This window comes from Venturia canescens, chromosome 6 (genome assembly GCF_019457755.1).
Source record: "Venturia canescens isolate UGA chromosome 6, ASM1945775v1, whole genome shotgun sequence".
In the NCBI taxonomy this organism is placed as follows: Eukaryota; Metazoa; Arthropoda; class Insecta; order Hymenoptera; family Ichneumonidae; genus Venturia; species Venturia canescens.
In genome coordinates, this window is record NC_057426.1 from 1,904,259 (window position 1) to 1,929,454 (window position 25,196).

The following is a 25,196-nucleotide window of genomic DNA, read 5'->3' on the forward strand; positions in this document are numbered from 1 at the left end:
GAAAATACGAAAAAGAGTGGTCCGTTTGCACATTGAGAAAAATCAATTCTTTATTTACAATAAATAGTTATTTGTTTCGGTCGATTACTTTTTTTCTCTTAAAATCAGTTATTACAATTGCGATACTCTTTGAAAGAGAACACCCGCCAAGTCCAAGAACAATAATCGATCGGGAGATCGGGCATGTACCGAGATATCTCAATCGAAATTCTCGATAAATTTTCATCACTTAAACACAACAATAATTCGTTTCAATCATTACGCGAATTCTCGTACGAGAAATCAAATACAACAAATTCTGACACACATTGATTTTGACAGGATTTTCTATCTTGTAAACGGTTCGAAGACATAGATTTAATCGTATTATTTCTTACGTATTCATCTAAAATTTATTTACAATGTACTCGTTCGACCAACTTATTTTTCTCATCACCCCGACGCAGTCCAAAGGCGACGAGAGAAATATTGCCAATCGAGTTCATTCTTTGGCACGTGAATTCACGATTTTTCCTTTGGTTTTTATTTGGTTTATTCTTAGGAGCTAAGCGACTTTACTAAGACTTTCAGAAAAATAGAAATTTTCCGATCTAATTCACACGTTTAGGTCGTTGATACGAATGAGAGGTTAACTTTTATCGCGCTTTAAGGATTTACACGTTTCTACAGCTATTATTTTCGAATTATACATCAATTCCAGGTTCACAATAGTACGTTTACTATCTTCGCTAAAGTGACCCTTTTGATTCGTTCACCGATAAGACGGGAGCAATTTTTTTTCTCGTTTTTTTTACAGTCTCGCTAAAATTCAGTGTATTTTTGAGAAGGCTGCAACTTTCCATCGAGTTGCATCGAATATTCACATTGAATAGGACAAAAATTCAGTCAATCAAATATGATTTTCAAAATTATCAAATTTTATATCTTTGAGTATAAACGAGTGAATAGTTTTGTTTGAAAAATGGTTAAGACTCGGTGAAATCGAATCGTCGTTGAAGAAATTAGCATGTTATTCCGTTAGTTTTTTTTCTTCCAAACGATCAACTCCATTGTAAAGAGGAACAAAAATGCAACAAATTATTTCTACTAAATGAACGAACTACTATGTATCACAGTGACGTAACGAGGGCTACGTGATGAGATAAAAATAGTATTTGGGATCGAAAAAGAACTGTTGGATGAGTTATTTTTCAAGCGAGCTTGGCTCGTAAATGGTGGCTTTTCCAACGCCAAAACCATCCCATTTCAATTTGATTGAAACCGGTACTAAAGATGGAGAGTGCGACGAATAAAGTTGCGTGAGCTAGAGCCCATAGTTGAAACAGTGGTGATACTACCAGCAGCAGGACCGTCGCTCCTTTCGAAAAAAATAGCAAAAAATAAAGCCTTTGATTTATTAATTTCTGGCTAATATCTCTCGTAACGTTAATGAATGATTTATTCGAAAAACATTTTTCGCGAACTCGTGTGTGCTTTTCGGTACAAATGTTTTTCTGTAATGACTGGAATACGGGTTTTCAATGTGTCAATTAGAGACGTCAGTTGTAAAAATGTTGGCAAACGAAGGGGAATGATGAGGATAACGGAGATTTTAGCAGTTTCTTTGGTATATTTACCTGTGAGGAAGCTCCAAAAACCGAAGGCAGCCCTCAGAGGAAGAATGCTCGCCATAGGCCAAGTCTGTTTGGCAAAAGTATTGTTTTCAGCGAACCTCTTGAGACCTTGTTCCTTATCGTGCCATCGTTGTTCGAGCCAATTCCTGAGGGACGTTTCGTCCTGTGGCAATTCATCGGAGGATATTTTTCGTATATTGAAGTGTACCTCGTTCGGTAATTTGCCGGTGATCAAATCGATCTCCGATTGCGGAACGTAGTCGGGGTACGCGATCGTAAGATCATAAACAGCGTCCAAGTAGCTGGCCCGTTGAAGATAAGACGCCAAATAACTGAAACCCGTCGTTTTCGGATGGAGGGTGTAATAGTAAAGCGGCAAACCATTTTTCGTCGCGTATCTGTCAGATTTTTCCTTGCTACTCGTCGTCAGATCCGTTCCTTCCGGAAATATCAATAATTGCGTTCGCCTTTGAAGCGCTACGAGATAATCCAAGGTGCGTGATAAACGACCTTTGTCCTCCTCCCAACGTCGCGTTATGTAAAGGAAACCGTTCATCTGCATTATCCAACCTGCCAACAAATAAGTCGAAAAGTCAATTTTCATTCAATTTTGTGACACGAAGCACTTTTATCTATATCGTCTCATCAGAATTTTTCAAATTTTATGATTTCTCTCATTTTTTTCATATCTACAAGAAACAAATGAAAAAGAATATTTAATCGTTTACCAGGACCCGGAATGTGGCGTATAGGATCCTTCAGAATAAACTTCAATCTATGGGCCGCTATGCTCGGCATGCAGGCCTGGTACATCGCTGCCCAAAGAAAATTCCAATCAACCCTTGTTCGATGATTCATTACCAATATCGCCGACTCGTCCGGCGATATGTGATCTCCTGAGACGATCACTTTTACGCCAAACATTTCCAGCAACGCCTGAAAAATATTTTTACCACTATTCAAAATGGACTTGGAAGCGATTTCAACTAATTTGAAGCCTGTAAAAACTCACCGTAGGGTACAATTCCCAACAAGAAAACAGAAGATCGCCGCATTTTCGAAACTTCGGCGGACTTATGAGAAGCAATGGCAACAGTGGGCAGGCGATGAATAAAAATCCTGCAACTATACTCCCGTACCACAGAGCACAATAAATCGTACCACGTACAAATCCACGCATCACAGGTCAGTCTCAATTTAACTGGGAAAATAAAATTCAATTACTCAATTATTATTATTTTTTTTTATTCAAAATAACGCGAGTCAAACGAGAATAAGAAACAATCCGTAGAATTTTTGGCAAAGAAATAAATTAACAGGACATGAAAAACGAATTTTCGATCAATCGATGAAATAAAGACTCCATTTTTCTCAATGTTTTATGTTTTTCCGGAAAAATGAAACAAGTTTTTCATTCTCAAAATGTGCATTTCCGTAAGAAACAAAGTCATTTTTCATAACTTACTTGAACATTTGCGGAGTAAAAAAATGAGTTGCACATCTCAGAAGGATGAGAACGGGACTAGTTTCGCGTTCAGGAGATAAAGTTCTTGCTCTGGCTTCGTTCTAGCTTTACCTATGAACGAGAGGGGCTTCCCTCAATGCACACACCCCTTGTCCCACATACCCTTTCGGGAGGCATTTCCTTCATCTCTCTTTCTCTTCCACCCTTCGCCCAGAATCTGGTGGCTTCTGGGATGCTGTGCCGGACCATTATTGATTTGTCCGTGAAGCAATGTGCGTCGCTCTGTTACACTCGCACACTGTCCAACTCCTTTCCCCCTCTTCCGAATTTCCACGGGAATTCCCGTTCTATGTTGGAAGGGGGGACGAAAATAAAAAGTAAATTCGATCTCATATTTTGACAGCAATTTATTGCAGATATAAAAGGAACGGTATATATATATATATAATATTTATATATATTTGTTTTGTTCTCCTATTCCTATATCTAAATTGATTAGGACTTTTCCGATCCACTCTATTTCACTTTCCGTATATTCGTGTTATTTTTTTCCCCTCAATTTTATGTATGGTTTGTATTTTTTAATACTTAGAGATCGCAGGAAGAAAAAAGAAGGAAAAATTTTCGTTATTTGGGACGATTTACGTATGTAAATGTTTACAAAATATAATCCAGCACCTTAATAAAACAAGAGGGTCTCTCTCTCAGTCGCTTTTGTTAAACACTAACGGAATGAAATGAATTATAAATTAGGGGGGAAGAATATTGCCCAACTCCATTTAAATCCAATTTTTTTTTCATTTTTTATGTTACTTACAATAAAATTCTGCTCGTATATGGATGCGTTCGTGTTTGATACGCGATAACTTTTGTATAAACGAAGTGTTTTTGAAACCGTTGAAATTATTTTTTCCTGATGTCATTACAGCTCTTTCGTTGTGAAAAATGACCGGATAGTCAGTCGTTTTCAGAATGTAATGAAATACTTGTTCAATCTCTAAAAATTTTATGGTAAAACTACAGTGTTTCGTTACATTCTTATGAAGCCACATTTTTTGGAAGAGGTTACGATATAAATATCTTCGTGATGCTAATTTTGTAATGTACTTTTTCCATAATAAACCTCGAGGCCGAGTGAATACTACTCGTATTACCACTTTCGTCTAGTCAAAAAATAAAATATCGACAAACAAAAAAATCTAATCTCAGGATGGAGAAATTTTTCACATTTTCACAAAAAATCGAAGTTACAAAAGAAAAGTATTTGCGAACGGTGTAAAAATTTGATTTGGACACATGACTGACAAACGAAACATAATATTCAACGGAAAAATAAAATTTGCGGTCGTTGGATAGTACAATTCTCATATTACAACAACATTGGTGAACATTTGGGCCTATAAGATACGATCGTATGAGAGCCGATATTCCGCATTATTCCGGCGAGAAGCTCTTAAACCCGTGTTTCAATATAAACGTAACGTTGGATTGTTCATCACGAATAACTCGAGTACTGTGTTATAGCATCTTTGGCTTCGTTTTTCAATGATTCCTGAGATTCTTTTTCGGCAGGTAAATCATTGACTTGATGCAATAATTCCATCGCTCTTTTGTAGGATTTAGTCTTCAGGTGCGCCATCCCTAAATAATACTTGTACTCTATATCTGGCTTTTCGCTAAGTCGCTCCGCCTCCTCCATATGTCTTATCACCTCTTCGTAAGTTGCCGGCGGAACTTCGCCAAATAGTGTTGCGCATACCTAGGAAAAAGCGATAAAACGGATTAATTTTTTTTGCAGTTTTTCTAGAACAAGTCTAAAAAACGATGAGGAAAAGCAAACACTTTTCCGGAAAAGTGATGTTTTTTTATTCGTTGGGAAAGAAATTTATAATCATTGAAAAATCTTGTTATTCATTTCACTGATGCAAAATGTTTGGCTTCTCATTTTGTCGCTCCTATTCCTGTTTTCCGGATGTAATAAACAAAATTGGGGGTTGTAATATGATGTTACCTTTCTCTCGATCCAACTGAGACCCGCAACGGAATATTTGAATCTTCCTAAGAGATAATGAAGTGTGGGATCCGAAGGTCTCAGACTTAGGGCTTTTTTAACGTGCTTCTCAAAGCGCATACCGTTTTCGAGTTTTTCCTTGATCGGCAAATAATCGGTTCTCGAACCGAGAAGCAGCGCGTACCACTTGTGCAAATCAGCATGATCCATTTCGAGAACTCGTTCGCAAACTTCGATACCTAAAAATGAGACGAATGCGATTGAGTTGAACGAGTTTATAGAAACTTTTGATCGATTAGGATTTCATGCAATTATCGTGTTTTACCTTCACGAAGTAATTTTTCCTGTCTCGCTTGATCCGTAATACCATTAGCATTTTTGAAACAAGCCTTTCCAAACCTCGAAATAACTTCAACGTTGTTGTCGTGCCAAATAACCAACGAACGAAGATCGCACAATGCCTCCTCCAGCAACAACTCGTTCTCCATTTTCTCATCCAACGCTTCCAGCTGGAGCCTCAGATCCTTCATTGCTCTTGAAGTCCTGCATCACTGAATATATGATCCGGTTCTTCAAAGTATATTATCCATTTAAATAATAATGTTTTTCAAATCGAAATTATTTTCAAAATAAATCGAATAAAGTTAACAAAACATAATCGGTCATTCTCTCTCCCGAGAATGGCGCAAAAGAGTGGTCAGTCCTGAAACAGGGTGTAATTTGTTGAATCGAAGGAGAAAAAAAAAATTCAAGCCACAAACCCATTTTCAGTATCTCCTCCTCCAAATTCTTCATCCGAACAGTCGTAAAACTCATCATCCGCTGTTTCCGTCTCAGCAATGGACATCGCATCCGCATCTGTTTCTCCATCTTCAGCCGTACAAAAACTGCTCAGAGAAGTCACTCGCTTACGAGTTATGGCTCTAGATTTACGATTTTTCTGTTGATTTCTATCAATTTAAAAAATTTGATAAATCAATATTCAGATATAATTTACAATCGATCACTAATGTTTTTTAAATGTTGAAATATTTTATGAAGAAAACAAATAGTTGCTGTTTCCAAAAAATAAATTTAGGATCAGAAATACTTTCTTTTCTATGTTCTACAAAATTAATTAACAAATATGACATACATACAAGAAATAATATTAATGCTTTGAAAGTGACAATTTGATTTAGAAAAATTATAATCGATAATAAAATATATAAAATTAAAATGTGCCATACCTGACGTTCTTTAATTCAGCTTCCAATTGAGCAAATCTTCTATCAACATTTTCTACATAATCGTTCATCATAGCGTTTTGTCTCTGTTCAACGATTTTTTGATAAATCAGCATAGTAGCAGCACCGAGAACACCGATCGTCGCACCGATCGCGACTGCGATCATCGACGAATTGTGTAAATTGCTCATTATCCTAATGCAAAAGAAAAACGATCATTCAGAGGTGAAAAAACAAAACAAAAAAAAGAGTGAATTTGAAAAAAATTCCTAACCTGGTGTTTTCAGCTTTGGTGAAAAAGAAAAAATAAGAAATCGAGGCACTTTATTGCGCTTTCAACGCAGCATTAGTCCAAAGAATTGTCAACTGGGAACCACATTTTTCACGAATAGCAATAGAAACAATTTCGATTACACCCGTTCTTAACAGAGACCATCGGTGAAGCAAATAATTGATTGAGAGAAACACTTTTGAAGCAGCCGTGAAAAAAACGCTTCGTCAGTCGCAATCAAACTCATGATGAATTTTCCTCTTTATTTTATCCACATACACACACAGATGGAACACACAAGCGATCGCTAATCCCGAAATAGAAAACAGTTATAACAAATACACGACAAGGATTTTATAACCTTTGTAACAAGCGCTAATTTTCGTGACCGCATAAACGTTTTGCTGTCGTGTGAGGTGGCAGCAAAGCATGCGAAACCGCTCGCTCACACACACTGATACAGACGGGAGTTATTCCATATGTAAAAAAAGCACTTGCACAAACGCACGCATACACATGTATATTTTATCGCTCAAAGTGATATCTTTGCTGACCCTCTTGGTCGATAAAACTTCACCATCACATAATTTCTTTCCTATCGCGAAAGTCACGAATTTACGCGAATTATTTATGATAAGTAAAGACGAAAAATTTCGTTACTTTACTAGTATTGTTTGCTCACCGCTGCGGCGGGCGGCCTACCCATACTCATGCACACCTGAGCGTCTACTATATACGTAATACGTACACGTACGAAGTTGCCGCAAAATTGGTTCAACGACCAACCGCAATAAAATCGCTGCGCATATTAAGACAGAAAATTTGAACTTGATTCGTCTAACGAATTTTAGATAAAAAATTAGCAGAGTGCTAATACACTTCGTTACGAAATTTTATATATTTTGTCAAGTAAAATAATGGAAATAATGGGAAAAAAATAATCCAATCACCATCATTTATATAACAACGTTGTATTTAACTGCAAAAAAATGCAGATGTTCGTTCAATACATTGTCGAAAGTTTTCGATATATATATATCACGTACAGTCTACTTCGTTTATAATTGGTTTTTTTTTATTTTCATTCAATTTTAATAAATTTACAAAAATGAAGATATTATTCATCGGAATTATTCCACAAAAGTGTGCAATATTTAATATTTGTTCATTTTTTAATCTATAATTGATCTAATAATTATAATATTTCGTTTATACGAATAGCCACCGACCCATATACATATATATTATCGCCGTTAGTTTCAATAAAGAAAAATTGCAGGTGTTCAAATGATAAATCGAAAAAATACTTGAAAAAAAAATATATATATTCACATACAAGATTTTGTAATTTGAAAAATAGTAACCTTGAATTTTAGCTGATATGATTACGAGATAAAGACAAAACCCATTGAGGTAATTTTTCACGTTCACTGAAGCATCAAAAATACCTCCACACCGACGACGAGTTTGAGAAACGAGTCTTCATTCGAATATATTGAATTCTGCAAAAAAAATATTGCACGACTGTCTCTAAAATTTTTTTTGTTTATTCTTCATATCCAATAAATAATAGAGAGAATTATTGGTGAATTTTGAGCCTCTCTCGACTGGCACGTGTGTTGTAGAAAAATTACCTCAATTTTAGCACTGCAGTCCTGCTTATCGTTACTTTACATGTCCATGTCACTTGGACACAGCTGTAGCCTTGGACGATTCAAATATCAAATAGCTAATACTCTTCTTTCGTTCATATGCACATACATATACAGATCCATATGCTCAACATATGTAATCGATCAATAGAAACAGACATTGATGAGAGAACAGTTAGATTATTCGTTAAGTCAGCCAGTAAAACTAGCTATGCGATGTAAATATAATTATATTTGTTCTCGTAAAAACTAATAAATAATTATTCTTTCAATATTTAGAATTATTGTCCCCCTAAGAAACATAATTTTTCGTATTATCATTATACTTTTTAAAAAATGTTTAAACACGAACTAAATTACTCTTACCGGAGATTGGCAAAATTCGTATTAGCTAAGTAGTGAAAATCATAACTCGCCGTTATTCGTGCAGCAGTTTTTGCTCGTGCGGATATCGATTATTCGTTTTTTTCAACGTCGCTGACAATTGGTCGATTTGCAGTCAACAATTAACAGAGGCAAGGGTTGATTTTTTTCGGCTATTACTAAACTTTCAGTTTTCTGGACGACTTTCATACACAGCAATCTGTTTTTTTTGTTTCTCTTCCCTCCATCGCGTTTTGTCGGGTTAATTGAAAATTTTTTACGAACCTCGCAATCCTCATACTTGTGGTTTAATTTTTTTCTTACTGTATTATTTATGAATGCATTCAGAAATGTTCTTATCGTTATTACATTTCCTTTCATCGATCATCGCTGCTCAGCGGTTCATTTGTGTAATTAATGATTTTAGCACAAAATATTTGAAGTGTGCAGAAAATGAAACACCGTTTGAAAGTAACGAGAATAATCACATCTCGTCTACTCGCGAAAACACAATTCCGTCGCTCGATCAGACTTTTTTCCATCTAAATATTAAGTATTCGAAAACTAATGATTTTTGCATCCAAATTATGGTGAAATAACTTTCGATAGTAGCGTTTGAGATTCAGACACAAAAAATGATTAATTTCGTGAAATGTATGAAAAAAGGTTTCTCATTTACACGATTGAAAAATTATTTACAAGTTAGAGAGACCTAGAGAGACATGAATTGGTAAAAAACAAAAATGAAAAGTGCCATGTTGCTTAACTGAGAAATTACACTGAATGTCATCGAGCGAAAAAATCGGTTCTACACTGTCTAAAGAAAAAAATAGGCGAATTCGCGTACACCGATTGGCCGATTAATATTTTCAATTGAGAGCACGATACTCGTTAATTACGAGAAAAAAAGGCGCTTAAAGTATTTATGCATGAATTATTATGATTATTGTGGTTAGCGAAATTTTCATCGTCGAAATATACTTCTTATAAGAAAATCTAAATAAGTCTTCAGGTTTTATCGTCCCAGTTTGCTGATAAATTTTGCAACGGGCTTTCAGAAATAACTATGAATAACAAAAAGAAAAAAAGTGACTCATTTTCGTAGCAAAGTACGAAATTTCGAGAAATGAACGTGTTCGAACGACGCTAATTTCAAAATAGTTAAATGATTCGACCTATTTAATAGTTGTTACGTTATTGTATCGTTTCACCGTTATCACAGATTGTTTGCATTTGTTTTATCATCCTCTTTTCTAAATGTTTCTTAATTATATTTTTTCTCTCTTCGTCGTTTAACGCGGCAGGACGAAAATTTCTTTCAAAGCTCAATCCTCGAACGCCCACGATGGCCCGATGTCATAGGGATTTTCGTCGTTAGGCGAATCAGGCCAACATCAAGTATCCAACGTAGGGAAGAGTCGGGTCAGCACGAAATAGGCCACGTCGTAATTGTTCCAATATGCTGTATGGGCCGTTACAGTGTACAAATAATTACGCCCTAAACCACCTGCTCGCAATACGTAATCCAAACGTTCCGTCAATTCTGCAATGTTGATAACAGACACGTTTTATCAAATTAGTAAACATGAAATGGGAGACGTTCTTTGAAAATAATTTACTATCGAAATGGATAATGTAAATATTGTTATTGAAATTGGTAAGATCGAACTATACCCTGATCCGGTCGTAATGGATTGGCGTCAGGTGTCGGCGACGATCCCTCTTTGGCAGTCCAACCGGCTCTTACAAGACCCCAGAGACTCCAACCCTTATCGACGTTACGGTTGGGTGTGTCACAAGGACTCGTCTCATCTCGTTCGACTTCCTCGTTATCTGTCGACGAAGTGAAGAATTTCATTTCGAAAATTTACGTCGACGATTTTGAGCGTAAAATGAGCGAGGTATAAAGTGAAATTTTAACCTGGAGAAGAGATCGCTTGTTCCCCACTGGCAATTGTCGGTGGAGTCTCAATAACTTGGGAATCCACGCCTCCGTAGGGTAATATAAGTACTGGATCAATTTTGCTGTAACCTCGTTCAAGCAAAGGCTCCATTCTATAAGCGACCGGATCGCTCCAGTGAAATATATTGTAAAATCTCTTGCACAGTCCTTTGGGCATTACATCGAGCCTGGTTGTCGGTGTGCGAGTTCGCAGTGCCAGGAAAACTGACAGCGGTGAACCCAAACAAAATAAATTTTCGATCTGAAATGAAAATAAATAGAATATTATCGGAGTCGATTGGTCGGTCATTCGAAATGAAAGGGGGGACCATTTTTTTCGTAACTCACCGTAAATTGAAGCCCCTCGCCGGGAATATCCGGCGCAGCAGGGGACGGTGGCCTCGTATCTGGTCCCATCCATCCCGTAACAATATCGTAAACTATAACGCATCCCAACGAATGCGCAAGAATCGATACTTTGCCCGTCCATCCAGGATGACGACTCGAGAACTTGGAATAGAGCCTGTTCAATTCTTTTTGCAGTCCCGTTCTAACTTCACCCCCGTAGAGCGGACTGGTATAATACAATATGTCCATCGCCGATGTGTTCAACAATTGACGAATTCCTGGTACGCTGTAAGGCGTAATGGCATCCACGATGTCTGCGAACATAGATTCGGAATATTAAAAAATTTGTTATTCCAAACAATCGAGTTTTTTACTCCTTAAAGATAAATGGAATTTTCTCAAATTATTTCCTCACCACCATCGAGTTTGAGGGAAGATCTCCATTCAACGGGAAAAAATTCAACGCGATGCTTCGAATTTGGAAAATATTTTCTTTCCAGCCAACTGACGCATTCTCTGAATCTGACGAAGAGGAAAAAAGTACCAAAACGATGGAATTAAATATTGAGACGCGTTTAAAGTGACTTAAAATTTCTCAAAGGCAACACAAGAGTGACGGACGTCCACCGACTCATAATTCTTAATCATTTTTCACCGAAGTGTTCTCGTTTCCTTATTTCCGCGATACGAAGTTCGCTCTTTTGCCTTTGGGAAATATTCGTGCTATGATAAAGACACACACGATGTTGTATTACGTATGATTTTGCCCGTGTCGCCTTTTTGCCCAATTCCATGAACAACGAATACCAAATGATCGATATCGTGGGGCTTGTCATCGATTGTCGCTCGAATCATGTAACCGCGTCTCAAACGGTAACCAGTCGCTGCAAAAGAACGTTGACATTGAAAAATTTCGTCATTCGTGATGCCTTTTCTCCTGTGCTGATAATGAAAAACTGGCTTGAGATACGTACTTTTGGTGAATCCTAATTTAGACGTGACGCTTCGCATCAATTTACTATGCTTGTATTCGCTGTAACGAGTCACATCGTTAATGGCGTGCCAATCAACATGGAAGTCAGGAAAGTGTTGCGTGTGTAGAACTGCAATAAAAAAAATAAGCGGAACCGATGTAACGTTGAAATTGTAGGCATATGCTCATTTTCAATGAGCATATGCACGAATTTACATAACCAAACGTGTTGGCGACATTGGATCGATTGAAAAATGAAATTAATACGAGCCCTACCTCTGGATGTTTGCGAGGAGGCAGGAAGTTCATCGGGTGTAGTACTGCTCGGTGGTGTTGGACTAGGTTTTTCGAACAATCGTAAATGTACTTCTTCAAGTACATTGGCATCTTCGGTGTCAATTGGAATCCAACTGCCGTCATAGAACCACGTGCCACGCATTATTTCCCATTCTTCACCTGCAATGTCAAAACGTTCTTATCAATTCTATCGTTCGATGCACTAGAAGGAGCATCTCTTAAATAAATCAACAAGGACGGGGGGAAGATAACGAACATTGATAATTCCGGATATCTTAATTCTTGAAATTCTAAATCGACTTTCGATTCAAGTATCACGTTGCGAAATACATTATTGGAATATTAAGAACTAAGAAGTTTTCGAATGGAAGCGAGAGAGAATGGAAAGATAGTGTGAATTTAGTGAATGATTGGCATTATTTGTACATCTGTTGCAACAGAATATGATAAAACATGAAATAATAATAATGGATTCTTTGAAAAAAAAAACGTAAGAGAAAAGAAACCTGGACATTTAAAAAACGTAGATAAATTCCTCAATTAATAGCAGTACAATCGTTGGTTGAAATGTTGAGAAATGAAGAGAAAGGGAAAGGGAAAAAAGTAGGGATATACGTGCATTTTCTTGTCAAGTAGTCTTGTTCTGTGGCGCGAGAGCTCTGAGGAAATGCGACTAAAGGAAATTGGCTATAATAAACTCAAGGACACGGTAATCTCTATTGCGGAGTGGGAGATGTACTCAAACGCATACCTATGAGTATCCATATATATATGAATATAACTGTATGAAGGAAAGAACGAGCAATACTCGCCGAATGCAACATCCAATGTATCAGTTCTTGTACACGGGCAACTGTTGCAAGATATTCACGAGATGAAAACTTGATTTTGCGAGGAGCAAATGTTCTCGAGAGTTTACTTTCTTAGCTGCGAGAATTTTTTCGTTTTTTGGATTTTTTTTCCCCATAGTCGGTATCGATTTTGAATGACACATGCTCGCTGGTTCATTTTCTAACAACCCCAGATAACTTTGAGCGGAAATATTTCACAATGTCATCAAAAAACTTGCGCTTCGAGCTCTTTGAATTTCGTGATTAGATAAGGCTGATGATAAAAGCTTCGTTTCATTGCTATGCTTCGAATCTCATTCTTATCACTATAACTCAAAGAAACAGAATATAAATGGAAAACTATCGTAGATCATTGCGACATTTTGTTCTTCTGGCTTTTTTTCTTGTATTTTATAGTTTTTTTTTCACACTTAGACGGAATACAGGCTCGTTGCAATAAGTAGCAGAATGTTTTTTTTCTTATTCAGCTTTTGCCAGGTGATTTAAACGATTATTGTGCTTGAATCAAATCATATTCAAAACTGTCGAATAGGAGCATAAGTAAATTTAAGTGAAATAAATTCTGTCTTCTGTTTTCGAGACGTATTGTGAATAATAATCCTTTGCAATCGTCTCGTCACGACTCGTCAAAAAGAATTTGAATGTTCATAAATATTTTGAAGGACCAGCCGTTGCTTCGGGGCAAATTTCAGGGCAAACACAAGAAGTTCGGTCATAATGAAACGTGAACTCTAACACGATCCGCGTGCTCGAAACAAGCAAAGCTCAAGTATTTACTATTCATCACTGTTTGAGAATTGAAACTTTGTTCGAAAACATTCTAAGAAATTACCATTCGTTATCATGGCTCTACATTTTATCAAAATTTATTGTAACTTCTTGGTTTTAGCAAAACTTTTAGAATATTTAACAGCATTTCATAATTACCAGGCCAATAAATAGAGACGCATCTCATGTTATTCAATTCCACATCGTACATTCCTCCTCTTACAACAACGCTCTCCAATGGCAATGTATTTTCGCTCGCTTCCTTGTCCTTCACCCCTTCTCTTAATCTCCAGGCATTTTCTATTCTAAGACTGTCGTATCCACAAAATTCGACCCATCTTTTGTGGACTCCGTCTTTGAAGAACCAGCGTACTTTTTCAGGGGTCAAGGCCTCTGCCCATTGCGGTTCGTCCGCCTCTGTCCATTGGGGTTCATCAGCCTCTTCGTCTCCTACTCCATTCCCCTCTGCCAGAACTCCTTTAATATCTGTGCAGGGAAATTCGAAATATAGAATTTTAATACATAAAAAGTAAGAGTATTATATTTGGAATTTGATTCAAAACCATCAGAAGGACGATTCTTCAGAAAAATGGGAAAAATTTGATTCAGACCTTGAATCAATATAATTCTACTATTGATAACGTTGCGGGGCAATTTAAAAAATAGTTATTAGGCCAACATGCATTGTCAAGCTTGAATAGCTAATAAAACCAGTAGCTTTAAAAAAGGCTTCAAACGAGGGTAAAGTTTAAAAAATGGAAAAAAATAGTGAAATCAAACCAATCTCAACGATATTCTAACAATACATGGTGGCATCTTTTTCTTAAATGCTCAATTTGCTTTGATGAGTGCCTGCTTGATTGAATAATTCCAACTATCATGGTTGGTAAAAGCTGCAAGCATGATTCAAGGACTGTGACCCAGGGTTTATTTCTAGAGTTTGTAACGCTTATAGATTCTTTTTATGTGTCCCTTTATCACCTTTTTTTTTTAAATTGATTCGGTAGATTTTTGAACCCTCTTTATTAGTCATAAGCGTCTGGCGTCTTTTGTTATCCACATACAAAACGATGAATTGATCAGCTCGTTTTCAAAGTGCATAAATATGAATGAATATTCAGTTTCGCATAACTTTTTCCTTCATTTGCAATTTGAATGTTATGAAAAAAATAGCATCCAATTTCAAACAATAAATCCACGTGATTGATTTTTTATAGTTATGGATGAGGAAAAGTTTTATTGCTCAATGATTATAGTAATTATTCATTGAATAGTAATATTTTTCAAAAGATCTTCCATGAAAATACATTAAGAGTCTATAACGCATCAATCGACAAGTGGAGAAATTGACCGATGTAGTTAGGTTGACCGACATTAATGAATCTTAATAATCCAACCAATTGACAAATTGATTCTGATAATAGAGCCATGTCAAAGAAACTTGTGTTGCACAGTCAATGAATTTGTGAAGTATTTTTACAATGATTTAAATTTGAGATGACAGGTAAAAAGGACTAAACTTGACTTTTTTTAAAATGACAACAAACGTAATTTATTACATCTAAATTAAATAATTGAATGATCATAGCGTCAATAAACAAAAAATCGACAGATCTGATTCGAAGCGGAGCTTTCTAACCTTATTTTGAAGTTTTTTATTCGCATGTTATTTTGATCAGCTGTTTGGGTATTCCCAAAGAAAGAGAGAAAGAAGAAGAGAAAAACATCAAACGTGACAATCTTACCTCCGATCGATTCTGACTGCATTGGAGTTTCGCTGAAGGGATCGCAATCCACAAACGAACTTCCCGACATTCTGTTTAGCGATGAATGACAATAAAAAGTGGAGAAAAAAAGGGAGATGAAGATATACAAAAAGCACTATTTAACGAGCTGAAGAAAAGCCTTGACACGCGTATACTTCGTGTGACGACGTAGAAAAAAAAACTATGATATCACAAACGTTAATAAATGGCTTTTGCGATATATGTGAGCGCGCAAGCATGCAAAACACATACGCAAGAACAAAAAACTCGCACACAAAATTCACACTAACGAACGGGAGACAGCTTTTTCGCACTCAATTTTTCCCGTCCGCGAAGATAATGTAAACGCGTATTTATTGCAGTAGGAATAACTATCGGGAAAAAATGTTTATTGTGCTAAACCACGTTTCTTATATATAATTCAATGCACTTGTCGGTAGTATGAATTCGTGGGATAACGATGATGTGAAGAAAAAAGGTTGTGGGAGCAAAAGGAAAAATAAAAAGAAAAACGTAGGACCTGATCTAACCCCAGGCTACTTTTTTTCATAACTATACATATTTATTATATTTTTTCGTTATTTCCTTTTTTACCTACACAATCGCGATATAACCGAACGCAATATCGAAATTACGGTATGACTAAGATAAATCAACGTTAAATTCACGTCCAGCATCGATAGTGATGCCAAATAATTGAAATATGAGTTTATCACGAGTTCAACGAGGTTCGCCAGCTCGCGCGGTACGGAGCGCTTATTATATTCCACCCAACCAGCCTCGCGTTATCTTTCATGAGCAACTACCGAATGAACTGTATCTGAAAACTAGCGCGCCCTGTGCGCTCGCTTAGACTCCATATGATGGGGGACGATGAAAGAAAAAGAAAAATTCAACGATTCGTCTCTCCCTCTCCTCGACCGATCGCTGCAATACACGAGCGACATTTTCCTCGTGCAACGTTTATATAACTAGCACCAATATATAAATAGTGTGGCTACCTCTCCTCGCTCTTTCGTAAAAAAAACCTCACAAAATGTGACCAAACAAATTATAAATTTACAATACAATATGCTTATTCGAACAGGATAAAAAATTAAGTTCTCGAAAAGGCATTTAATAACATTGCCATTATATAAATGCATTTATAGTGAAAAATACGTTAAAACCTTCACTGATTTCATTCGTCAGTATGAAATCGAATCAAAACCTGCTCTCTCTCTCTCCCTACATTTCTCATTTACATTGTTTGTCATTACAAATCCCGAGTGAGTGAGTCTTTTCCTCCGGATGTGATTTATTTTTAATACATTAGGTACACATTGTACATTTACGTGCTGTATCCATTGGCAGCACGTGTCGGAATTCTAACATTGCGCAATTCCTTTTCGGTGGATTTTCGTTTATTGTCGAGTCGCCGTCTATGGACTTGATAACCAAGAACAAGCTATAATTTAAGAGCAAACTTTATCATCACCTTTTATTCGTTTTTTCATCGAATTGCGGGGATTAGACAAACTATGAATAAACGTCAAAGGAAATAAGGAAAAAAGACCCTTTTTGAAAAAAATTGTTCGTGCACATCAACTTTCTGTGTCGACAGTTTGAAATTGTTTTTTTTAAAATAATTATGATTGGACGAGCTTTATCGAAAATATCTTGAGAATGGGTAATGAGGTTAAACATTGAAACATTCGCGTGTGCGAAGCTGAGATATTTTCCATTTTGATGATAAATTTTGTAGGTACAATGCATTCGACTCTTTCACTTGTCATGTTCCCATATGTCGACTGTGTTTCTCATATATATTTAGTCTACCAGTTCCCATGTGTCAACTCCCTCACACCACACTACACATTGATACATCTATATTCTAAAAAAAAACGTCTTGAGCGTTGTACCGATGTCGCACAGTCTTGCGAGTAGGAATGGAAGAGATGATACAAAGGAACTTATTCGATCCCAACGAATCGTCAAGCAGAAAAGTCGACTGGATTTACAATTAAAATCTTGTTAACTTACCGTCAGTAATGTAGAAAATTTTTTCGGATTCACTGAAAGTTCAATTTTCCATTATGAAATAAGTTCTAATGATGCGAGAAATTATACTATTCACGTGAAATTAGGCAACGACGATTCGTATTGGGAAAGTGAATAGAATGAAAAATAATTTTTTTTTTCATTCGATTATATTGACTTTTTTTTAACTTCCTGAACCAAAATATTTTTTAGATTAAATGAACTCATTGAAACTTGTGAAGTTTCTTTCAACATGTTTGGGACTAGATTTTTTAATAAGAGACGTACGAAATCTACTTCGAAGACATTTGCATATATTCTTAATTAATTATTAACCATAATTATAAACAATAGCGATGGAGTGACATTAAAGTGATTAAACCTCATTTGTTTAATCTTATATAGTTAAAACGTTGATTCTAGATATGAGATTTTCAAATCTTATTTTCTAGTGTTTTAATGCATTCTTAATAATTTCTTAAACTGTTTCATGTTCAAATACTCTATTCGCTGTGACCAGCCGCTCGACGCAGAAGGACATATATTTTCTCTTTGATCCAATCCTTGTTGTATGGAGCATAAGTGTTAGTTGACTTTTGATAAACCAGGCAAGACAGATCCGTCAACTCGTCCACAAAGTCAAACAATTGACTTATGTCGTACGTTATCGTGGGTGTATTTGGATTCCTCCTTTTTAGATGTTCTTCATAAATTTTGCACACTCCTGATAAAAGTAGATAATAAAAATACTGGTGCACGACATTTTCCTATTTTTGTCATGAAAATGATGAGAATTGATGAAAAAAAAAACAACTGATAAACGTATTTACTAAAATTATCATTATTCTTGATTAATAAAATTCAACAACACTGGAGTTGATAAAAAAATATTTCGAGCAATAACGTTATTTCTTTGATGGAATTGTACATAAGGACTGTATATTTTTAAGGCTTCTGCTCCACGACTTACCTTCCATGCACTCATTGACACTTTCGTAATCCGAATACGTTCTCGTTTCAGGCCGATTGCCCGGTTGAAAAAGCAATATCGTATGAGACTGCAAAAAAATAGCTAAAATGTAATCAACGTACAAGGATTATAAGGAATCGTAATTTGGAGGTTAGAACGAAAAAGTTCAATTTTATCGATAAGTAGCGATGATAATAAAGTTTTCGATTGCCTTTCAACATTAATTACTGTCGCTTGATCGATCGAAGCTCGAGTACATAACGTCTGGGAATCTGATTAATGTAAATAATGGAGTGGAGGAGCCGGAGGGAGAGGTAAACAAAACACTTTTCATTCAACAAAATATATGACAGTGAGAAATACACAATATCGAAACTCACCATTTTTTGTGAGAAATTCAGTAACCAAGAATTATCGAAAGTGATAGGGTTTCCTTTTTTTATAATATATTCAGTTATTTAATGGAGCGCAAAATATGAACCGCGGTTAAAAGTTAACCACAAAATTCAACTAAACTCAATTATAAAGTAACAGGAGCCTTGGATTTACGGCGTTGCTATATCGTTGCTAGCATGTTTCATTCGGAGCGGAGTCTGAGGCTTTTGTTTGTGCTGAATGCGTAATACGTCACTAGAGTGCGCTGATTTCCGATAAGACTCGAGAAATGAATGGGGGAGACTGATGGTAGCTGAGCGAAAGGAGGAATAAAAGAAGACAATTCTATCAACCGTTGAGACAAAAAGCTATTATTTCTTAAATGAAAAAAGTATGTAACTTTAACGTTAATTGTTTTGTCGAATTATTAAGGAGAAAGTTTGTAAGGCGATTTTTAGCTCCTTGTCAATCGGACTCGGCATGATTAACATTCAAATTATCATGAACTTTCCCGCTTGGAGCATTAAGCCGGTTAAGACACAATTGAGCTCAGCGCTTCTCGTGTTTAAAATTCCAACCAATTCAAAGGAAAGAAATTTTATTTCAGGTTGTTCTTCTCTGACCTTAGAGGACTTTCATGGTTCGACGTTGCGGTTGCGGCGAAGAATATCAAACACAACCAACCACGAAACCACGTTGTTGCGTTGTGTTATCATGATATGACAGGGATATCTGAAAGTGCGTACGTAAAATCCGCTAAACACCAAAATTCATCAAGTACTTCTCATTTCTTAAGAATATTATATTTCTGAAAATATAAGAAAATGCCGCAAGGTAGAAAAAAAACTCCATTCAGTGGAAAAGCTAAGAAACAACAGATGCAGGCAAAAAAACAGCGACAAAATCGAGCAATTTTGGGTAAGCTTAATGGAAAAAATGCTGAATAGTATTTATGTTTTTTGTTAGGTAAAAAGTATACGTCGGGCATAAATTATAGGCTCAATTTTGTCTTATCAGTTTCAAGAGATGCAGATGATGAATGCGAAAACCCCGAAAATTCAGGATTGAAAAATATTCAAAAAATTAATAAACAACCGCAAGACGGTAACTCTGGAAAAGGAAAATACTCGTTGCAATTCTTCCAAGAATCTAAACATGAAATCGAGAAACGTAAAGAAGATGCTAGGAAATGTATTGAACCTATTCCGCTGGAAGGACAAGAAGTTTCTGATGATTATTTCCCACCGGAAATTGATCTTCCAAAGAGACCACCTTGGGATTTCAACATGAGCAAGGAACAGCTCGACTTGAGAGAACAAAAATACTTTTCTGTTGGTTGTTTTTATAACTCAATCGTGTTACATTATTGAATTAAAAATTAGGAAATCTGATCGCTTTGTTGTTTGCTATTGATTCACTTGCCGTATTGTTTATTACAACAAAGTAAATTGTCATGTATCTATCAACGTCATTGTTGAAAAATAATGTGGATAGATCATAAGAAAATTATGGCTTTATAATTTTTAATTGAAAAAAAAATAAGTTAGTCATCAGACTGGATTGAAAAACATTGAATTTTTTTTCAGGAGTATTTAAGGAAGATGGAAGAGTTGCGAGACATAAGTTACTTCGAACTAAATTTGGAAACATGGAGACAACTCTGGAGAGTATTGGAGATGTCAGATGTGTTGTTGGTGATTGTGGACATAAGATTTCCTGTGCTGATGTTCCCACCGTATTTGTACAACTATGTGACAAATGAGCTTGGAAAAGAAATGATATTAGTACTGAACAAAATAGATCTGGCCCCAGCTCCATTGGTTTTAGCTTGGAGAGAATATTTCAAGTCGCAATATCCAAAACTGCGTATTTTATTTTTCACATCTTTTCCATCGTACAATTTACGAGGAAACACTGCGTCTGGAGGAAACATGAAAACACGTAGGAGAAAGGGGAAAATGAAGATGGCGGCTGAGGGAGCACAAAAATTAATGGAAACTTGTCGCGAAATAGTCGCTGATAAAGTTGATCTCACTTCGTGGCAGGAGAAAATTCAAGAGGAAATGCATCTCGAGTACGATTTGGATGATTTGGAACGAAAAGACAATGTTATCATTCAGAAAGAAGACACTAGCTTCTTTAAGCACGAAACATTCAAAAATGGCATTTTGACCATTGGCTGCATCGGTACACCCAATGTGGGAAAATCTTCTCTCATGAATGCTTTGATGGGTGAGTATTCTGATCAGAATTGATCGTTAACAAGTTTGCTAAAAAATTAAACAATTTAATGTCCAGAAGGATATCAAACCACAAATTTCAAAGAGCGAAAATTGTTTCTCGATGTAGGAAAAAAAGTGGTGAGCGTTTCTCGAACCCCAGGCCACACGAAACATTTTCAAACGATCTTTTTAACGAAAAACGTCTGTTTATGCGACTGTCCTGGCTTGGTGTTTCCATCAACGGTACCAAAGCAGTTGCAAATACTTATGGGTTCCTTTCCGATCGCTCAGGTCAGAGAACCTTATACCGCTGTTAAATTTATAGCTGAGAGGATTGATTTACCCAAGTTGTTGAGAATACAACATCAGGATAACGATGATACGTGGTCCTCTATGGATATTTGCGATGGTTGGGCTGCAAAAAAAAATTATTTAACCGCGAAAGCCGCAAGACTCGACACTTACAGAGCTGCCAATTCGTTGCTCAGAATGTCTCTAGAGGGAAAAATCTGTTTCTATGTTTATCCACGCGGCTGGGCGCGTAAAAAAGGTGAACAATTGAAAATTCACTTTGCAAATGTTGAGAGTCAATTGAGCTGTGATCTTGAACACAATCAATTTCAGAAAATGTTGGAATTCATTTTGTTTCTCACATTTTTCCAGACGAATGGGCAAAGCATCCGGATGTCGAAACCATAAAATGGATTCAAGCAAAGACTGAATCGGATCAAGATTTTCAAAAGGAAAGTAATTATTCCTCTTCCGAAAATGAAGAAGACGGTGGACGTAGTTCGACAGTGAGTGACAGAGATTCGGGCGAGGGCGAGGACGAAGACGAGGACGACCCAAACATGCCAATCACCGTTAACAAATTTGGCGCATTGGCTACTGACGCATAAAATACTCCTCAAAGGCCTTTTTTGCAAACTCATTTACTTATTGATTGTTTTTGATTTATTATCAATTGATTACAACGCATTACAAAAAGCATATTTCGATATTGTCAGTTGGAGAAGGGGAAAAGGATGAAACCAAGTGATTAAGGAGCTCGAAGTTGTGCAAGTAACGCTTCGTTTTTACGACACTCGATCGTTAGCTGTCTAACCGCGGCTACATATTTTCTCTGTTGCTCCATTAGACTTACGAGTTGACGGTTAAGAGCATACCTTCGGTCTTTTTCATCTGCACATCGGCGTTCAACCTATAGGATATGAAATTTCTTTTAAATAGCGTATAGAAAATCGATCGTTCGTTAATACGTTGACGAGCCTGATTTTTTGAGGCTCGGAAATTTCTTTGTATATGAAAAAAAAAAGAAAACTGAAATTTTATGCATGTTATTGTAACGTCATTATTGTTGGAAAGATTTTGAAATAGTTTGTTCTAATTACGTTGAAAAAAATATCTATTTTCGTACGTGTAAAAGAATTCGTTAGATCGAGTCTCACTCGTGATGCATTACCTTCTCTTTATTCCTCTTAACTCCTGCGATTATTGCTTCGAATTGCTTCAGAAATTGTTCTTTTCCACTCGTCGAAGCCATCGCCCTATCGAATTGAGTAAAATGTTCACGTGAGTGAATTTTTCGCTCAAGTACGAAACGTCTTTTCGGTTCTTTCAAAATACTCACTCGTTGTAATTGTCTTGAATCGAGTTGAGCAGGGATAATTCTTTGCTCAAATATAATTTCGTGTCATCCAAAGTATTGTATAACGTGTAGTACTGTTTGGTTTCCTTGTGTTTGGCCGAAACTTGATGAAAAATACAAAATTATGAAGCAAACTATTTGAAATATTTGTTTAGTCAAAAAATACCTTGATTATAAAGTTCCATAAATCGCCTCTGATACTGCGTTAACTCGGATCTTCCTGGCACGTCATCCAATTGCCTCGTGAGAGAAGCAATAGCTCGGTTTTTCTTGGCAAGTAAAAGTCTTGTTCGATTGATTGCTGCCTTGACCTCGTCGTATTCGGCAACGCGGCTTTGTTCCTCGTGCGGTTCTCCCGTCTCAATTTCCTGCACCATTCTTTGAAGATTCGACAATTCGTTTTTACACTGCTCACGGAATTTGTGCTCTTGTTCTTTCAATCCAGTGTGCACCACCAGAAGCTCTTCCAGTGTTTTTATCGTTCTGAAAATCATTTTTAACAATTTTATCGCCACCGAGACATCGGAATTTATCGAAATGGATTATTTTCGTAGTCTTACTCTTTTTTATCATCGGTTTCCATATTTTCCATTGCCAAAAAGGCGTCCTCGATTGATTTTCTCTTTGTTCGCGTCTTTTCCGATTGTTCGATCGCATCGGCAAGCTTTTCGGTCAGAGCATCTCGGTCTTCCACTATTTTGCTCATTCGATTCTGCAAAATGCTTCGTTGTTTTTCAAGAGCTGCGCGAGCACGCGAATAACCAATTTCGTTCTCGTTATCCTGAAATTAAAAAAAATCAAATTCATTAAGAAATCATTGAACAATATCAGTGAGGAAAAAAGGTTTTTTAATTTTTTTCTTCTAAAATTTTTCCTCCGAACTGATTACATACGTACTTCTCGCTCAGATATTGACATTGACGCGTATTTTTCAGCAACTTGGACAATCTCTTGTGCTTGCATACCGACAATATTCCCTACGGCACTGGCGCTCAGACGATCCTCTTCAAACTGTACCTCTCGTGATTCGTTACGAGAATCCTTGAATTCTTTCGTGGTAACCATTTCTTCTGATTCTTGAGTAGTATTATCTGAATCTACGATTGATGAGGAAGTTGCTGGAATCGCCATAGATCCGTACTCCAATAAAGTACTCCGAATTTTTGCTATGTCGTCCTTGGGTGCAGCGTCGCGACGCTTGAAACGTCGTCTTGGATCGTAGGCACGCTTCAGTAAAAAAAATCTACTATCACCAATTATTCTTTCATCTAGAGTCGCGGTAGTGACTCAAAGACAAGTATATTTAAGACGTTTGTATTTACTTCCCAAATATTGTTTGTGATTTTTACCTTCACCATTTGCACATTTGGTATAATATCGTCGACCGGTAATTCTGGATGGTCATCAGAAAATTTGTGATGCTTGTTGAACTGTTCAATCGCAAAAGAACGCAAGTAACTCGCTCTTTCTTCTCGCATTTCCATTGAACGTTTTACAAGCCACTACAAAAAAGGCAATCGATTGGGTCTAGTTGCCATAAAAAGTTCTCTCAACTACAGTGAACATTGGCGATTATACTGATAATTGATATTATAATAACTTTACTTGGATGACTGGAAATATATGAATGCAATCCAATCCCTGGATTTGATGAGGTTCAATTCGATGCGGACAATTCATCTTTGGCAGCATGACGACTATCTTTTCTGTTAAGGCACTAAATATTTGAAAAACCAGTATATTTTTAAAGATTCGTTATAAGCAATTATTACTTATTTGACCTCTATCAAAACTGACTTATCACTGATCTCACATCTTTTGTCCTATCGTCAAATTTTCTTGAAAAAGCAAATCTACGTCCACATCGAAATTACAGGATTCTATGCACCAAGTCATTCCTCCGACAACCTAAACAAAAATGTCACTGTTTAACTCCCATTGAGTGCAATCACTTTTTTTTAATTTGCCTCACACCTTGTCGAAATTGGATAATCCTTTGATTCTGGCTCTGAAATATCCAGCAGCCACCAGAAGATCGACGATTTCATTAAATTTAACAGCTTGTTCTTCGTCTTCGCGCACATCAGCCTTGAAACACAATATTTATCATCGTGTTGTTCAATTATTTTGAGAGAAAACCATGCATCATTGTTACAATACCGAAATCAGAGTGTCATACCTCGGCCACTTCGGACGGAACAGAACCTCTCGCACCATCGTTTAACATTTTCTCCCTTCGTGATTTTGGCGGTATCAAAATTGGACCGTTCCTTAACGTCAATTTTGTTTGTAATTTTTTATAAAAATATAAAAGCACTATTTTCGGTAATCAAGAATTTGGGCGGAATTGAGACCGGCCCCCCCCCTCATCAGCGTTGACAGGAAAACAGCTGATTGTAGCGTCGCATGATCAATA

The 25,196-nt window shown here is 36.5% G+C and overlaps 6 protein-coding genes across 10 annotated transcripts; 1 reads left to right on the top strand and 5 right to left on the bottom strand.

Annotated features, from left to right (window-relative positions):
• Positions 1 to 20: 20 nt before the first annotated feature.
• Positions 21 to 3,225, bottom strand: LOC122412635 (lysocardiolipin acyltransferase 1-like). Its single transcript, XM_043422349.1, has 5 exons — positions 3,079 to 3,225; positions 2,626 to 2,814; positions 2,342 to 2,549; positions 1,617 to 2,183; positions 21 to 1,357 (listed from the first exon to the last, which is right to left on the bottom strand). The coding sequence occupies exons 2-5, from the start codon at positions 2,791 to 2,793 to the stop codon at positions 1,191 to 1,193; spliced, it is 1,110 nt and encodes a 369-aa protein (XP_043278284.1). The 5' UTR covers positions 2,794 to 2,814; positions 3,079 to 3,225; the 3' UTR covers positions 21 to 1,190.
• Positions 3,226 to 3,467: 242 nt separating this feature from the next.
• On the bottom strand, positions 3,468 to 7,396 carry LOC122412636 (regulator of microtubule dynamics protein 2-like). The gene is made up of 6 exons (XM_043422350.1): positions 6,590 to 7,396; positions 6,319 to 6,510; positions 5,851 to 6,039; positions 5,415 to 5,632; positions 5,090 to 5,328; positions 3,468 to 4,837 (listed from the first exon to the last, which is right to left on the bottom strand). The coding sequence occupies exons 2-6, from the start codon at positions 6,504 to 6,506 to the stop codon at positions 4,574 to 4,576; spliced, it is 1,098 nt and encodes a 365-aa protein (XP_043278285.1). The 5' UTR covers positions 6,507 to 6,510; positions 6,590 to 7,396; the 3' UTR covers positions 3,468 to 4,573.
• Positions 7,397 to 7,541: 145 nt separating this feature from the next.
• Positions 7,542 to 16,341, bottom strand: LOC122412632 (phospholipase DDHD1-like). 3 transcript variants are annotated; one of them, XM_043422342.1, is made up of 11 exons: positions 16,141 to 16,341; positions 15,526 to 15,596; positions 13,940 to 14,266; positions 12,141 to 12,320; positions 11,866 to 11,994; positions 11,634 to 11,775; positions 11,307 to 11,413; positions 10,892 to 11,205; positions 10,523 to 10,805; positions 10,276 to 10,434; positions 7,542 to 10,144 (listed from the first exon to the last, which is right to left on the bottom strand). In XM_043422342.1, the coding sequence occupies exons 1-11, from the start codon at positions 16,221 to 16,223 to the stop codon at positions 9,996 to 9,998; spliced, it is 1,944 nt and encodes a 647-aa protein (XP_043278277.1). In that variant the 5' UTR covers positions 16,224 to 16,341; the 3' UTR covers positions 7,542 to 9,995. The 3 variants fall into 3 exon arrangements, with proteins under 3 accessions (XP_043278277.1, XP_043278279.1, XP_043278278.1); XM_043422344.1 differs by having other exon boundaries at positions 16,145 to 16,291; XM_043422343.1 differs by lacking the exon at positions 15,526 to 15,596 and having other exon boundaries at positions 16,145 to 16,341.
• A 1,521-nt stretch (positions 16,342 to 17,862) lies between these two features.
• e(r) (enhancer of rudimentary) lies at positions 17,863 to 19,112 on the bottom strand. Its single transcript, XM_043422352.1, has 3 exons — positions 18,916 to 19,112; positions 18,536 to 18,623; positions 17,863 to 18,289 (listed from the first exon to the last, which is right to left on the bottom strand). Exons 1-3 carry the CDS (start codon positions 18,916 to 18,918, stop codon positions 18,069 to 18,071), a joined length of 312 nt encoding a protein of 103 aa, XP_043278287.1. The 5' UTR covers positions 18,919 to 19,112; the 3' UTR covers positions 17,863 to 18,068.
• A 449-nt stretch (positions 19,113 to 19,561) lies between these two features.
• Ns4 (Nucleostemin 4) lies at positions 19,562 to 22,122 on the top strand. The gene is made up of 5 exons (XM_043422348.1): positions 19,562 to 19,828; positions 19,928 to 20,241; positions 20,497 to 21,142; positions 21,260 to 21,682; positions 21,796 to 22,122. The coding sequence occupies exons 1-5, from the start codon at positions 19,735 to 19,737 to the stop codon at positions 22,029 to 22,031; spliced, it is 1,713 nt and encodes a 570-aa protein (XP_043278283.1). The 5' UTR covers positions 19,562 to 19,734; the 3' UTR covers positions 22,032 to 22,122.
• Positions 22,064 to 25,177, bottom strand: fidipidine (coiled-coil domain-containing protein 93). Of its 3 annotated transcripts, XM_043422345.1 has the most exons (11): positions 24,960 to 25,177; positions 24,755 to 24,868; positions 24,594 to 24,688; positions 24,386 to 24,497; positions 24,130 to 24,282; positions 23,678 to 24,007; positions 23,341 to 23,561; positions 22,947 to 23,263; positions 22,763 to 22,883; positions 22,595 to 22,679; positions 22,064 to 22,333 (listed from the first exon to the last, which is right to left on the bottom strand). In XM_043422345.1, exons 1-11 carry the CDS (start codon positions 25,005 to 25,007, stop codon positions 22,172 to 22,174), a joined length of 1,758 nt encoding a protein of 585 aa, XP_043278280.1. In that variant the 5' UTR covers positions 25,008 to 25,177; the 3' UTR covers positions 22,064 to 22,171. The 3 variants fall into 3 exon arrangements, with proteins under 3 accessions (XP_043278280.1, XP_043278281.1, XP_043278282.1); XM_043422346.1 differs by lacking the exon at positions 24,960 to 25,177 and having other exon boundaries at positions 24,594 to 24,704; positions 24,755 to 24,870; XM_043422347.1 differs by lacking the exons at positions 24,755 to 24,868; positions 24,960 to 25,177 and having other exon boundaries at positions 24,578 to 24,683.
• Between the last annotated feature and the right edge of the window lie 19 nt (positions 25,178 to 25,196).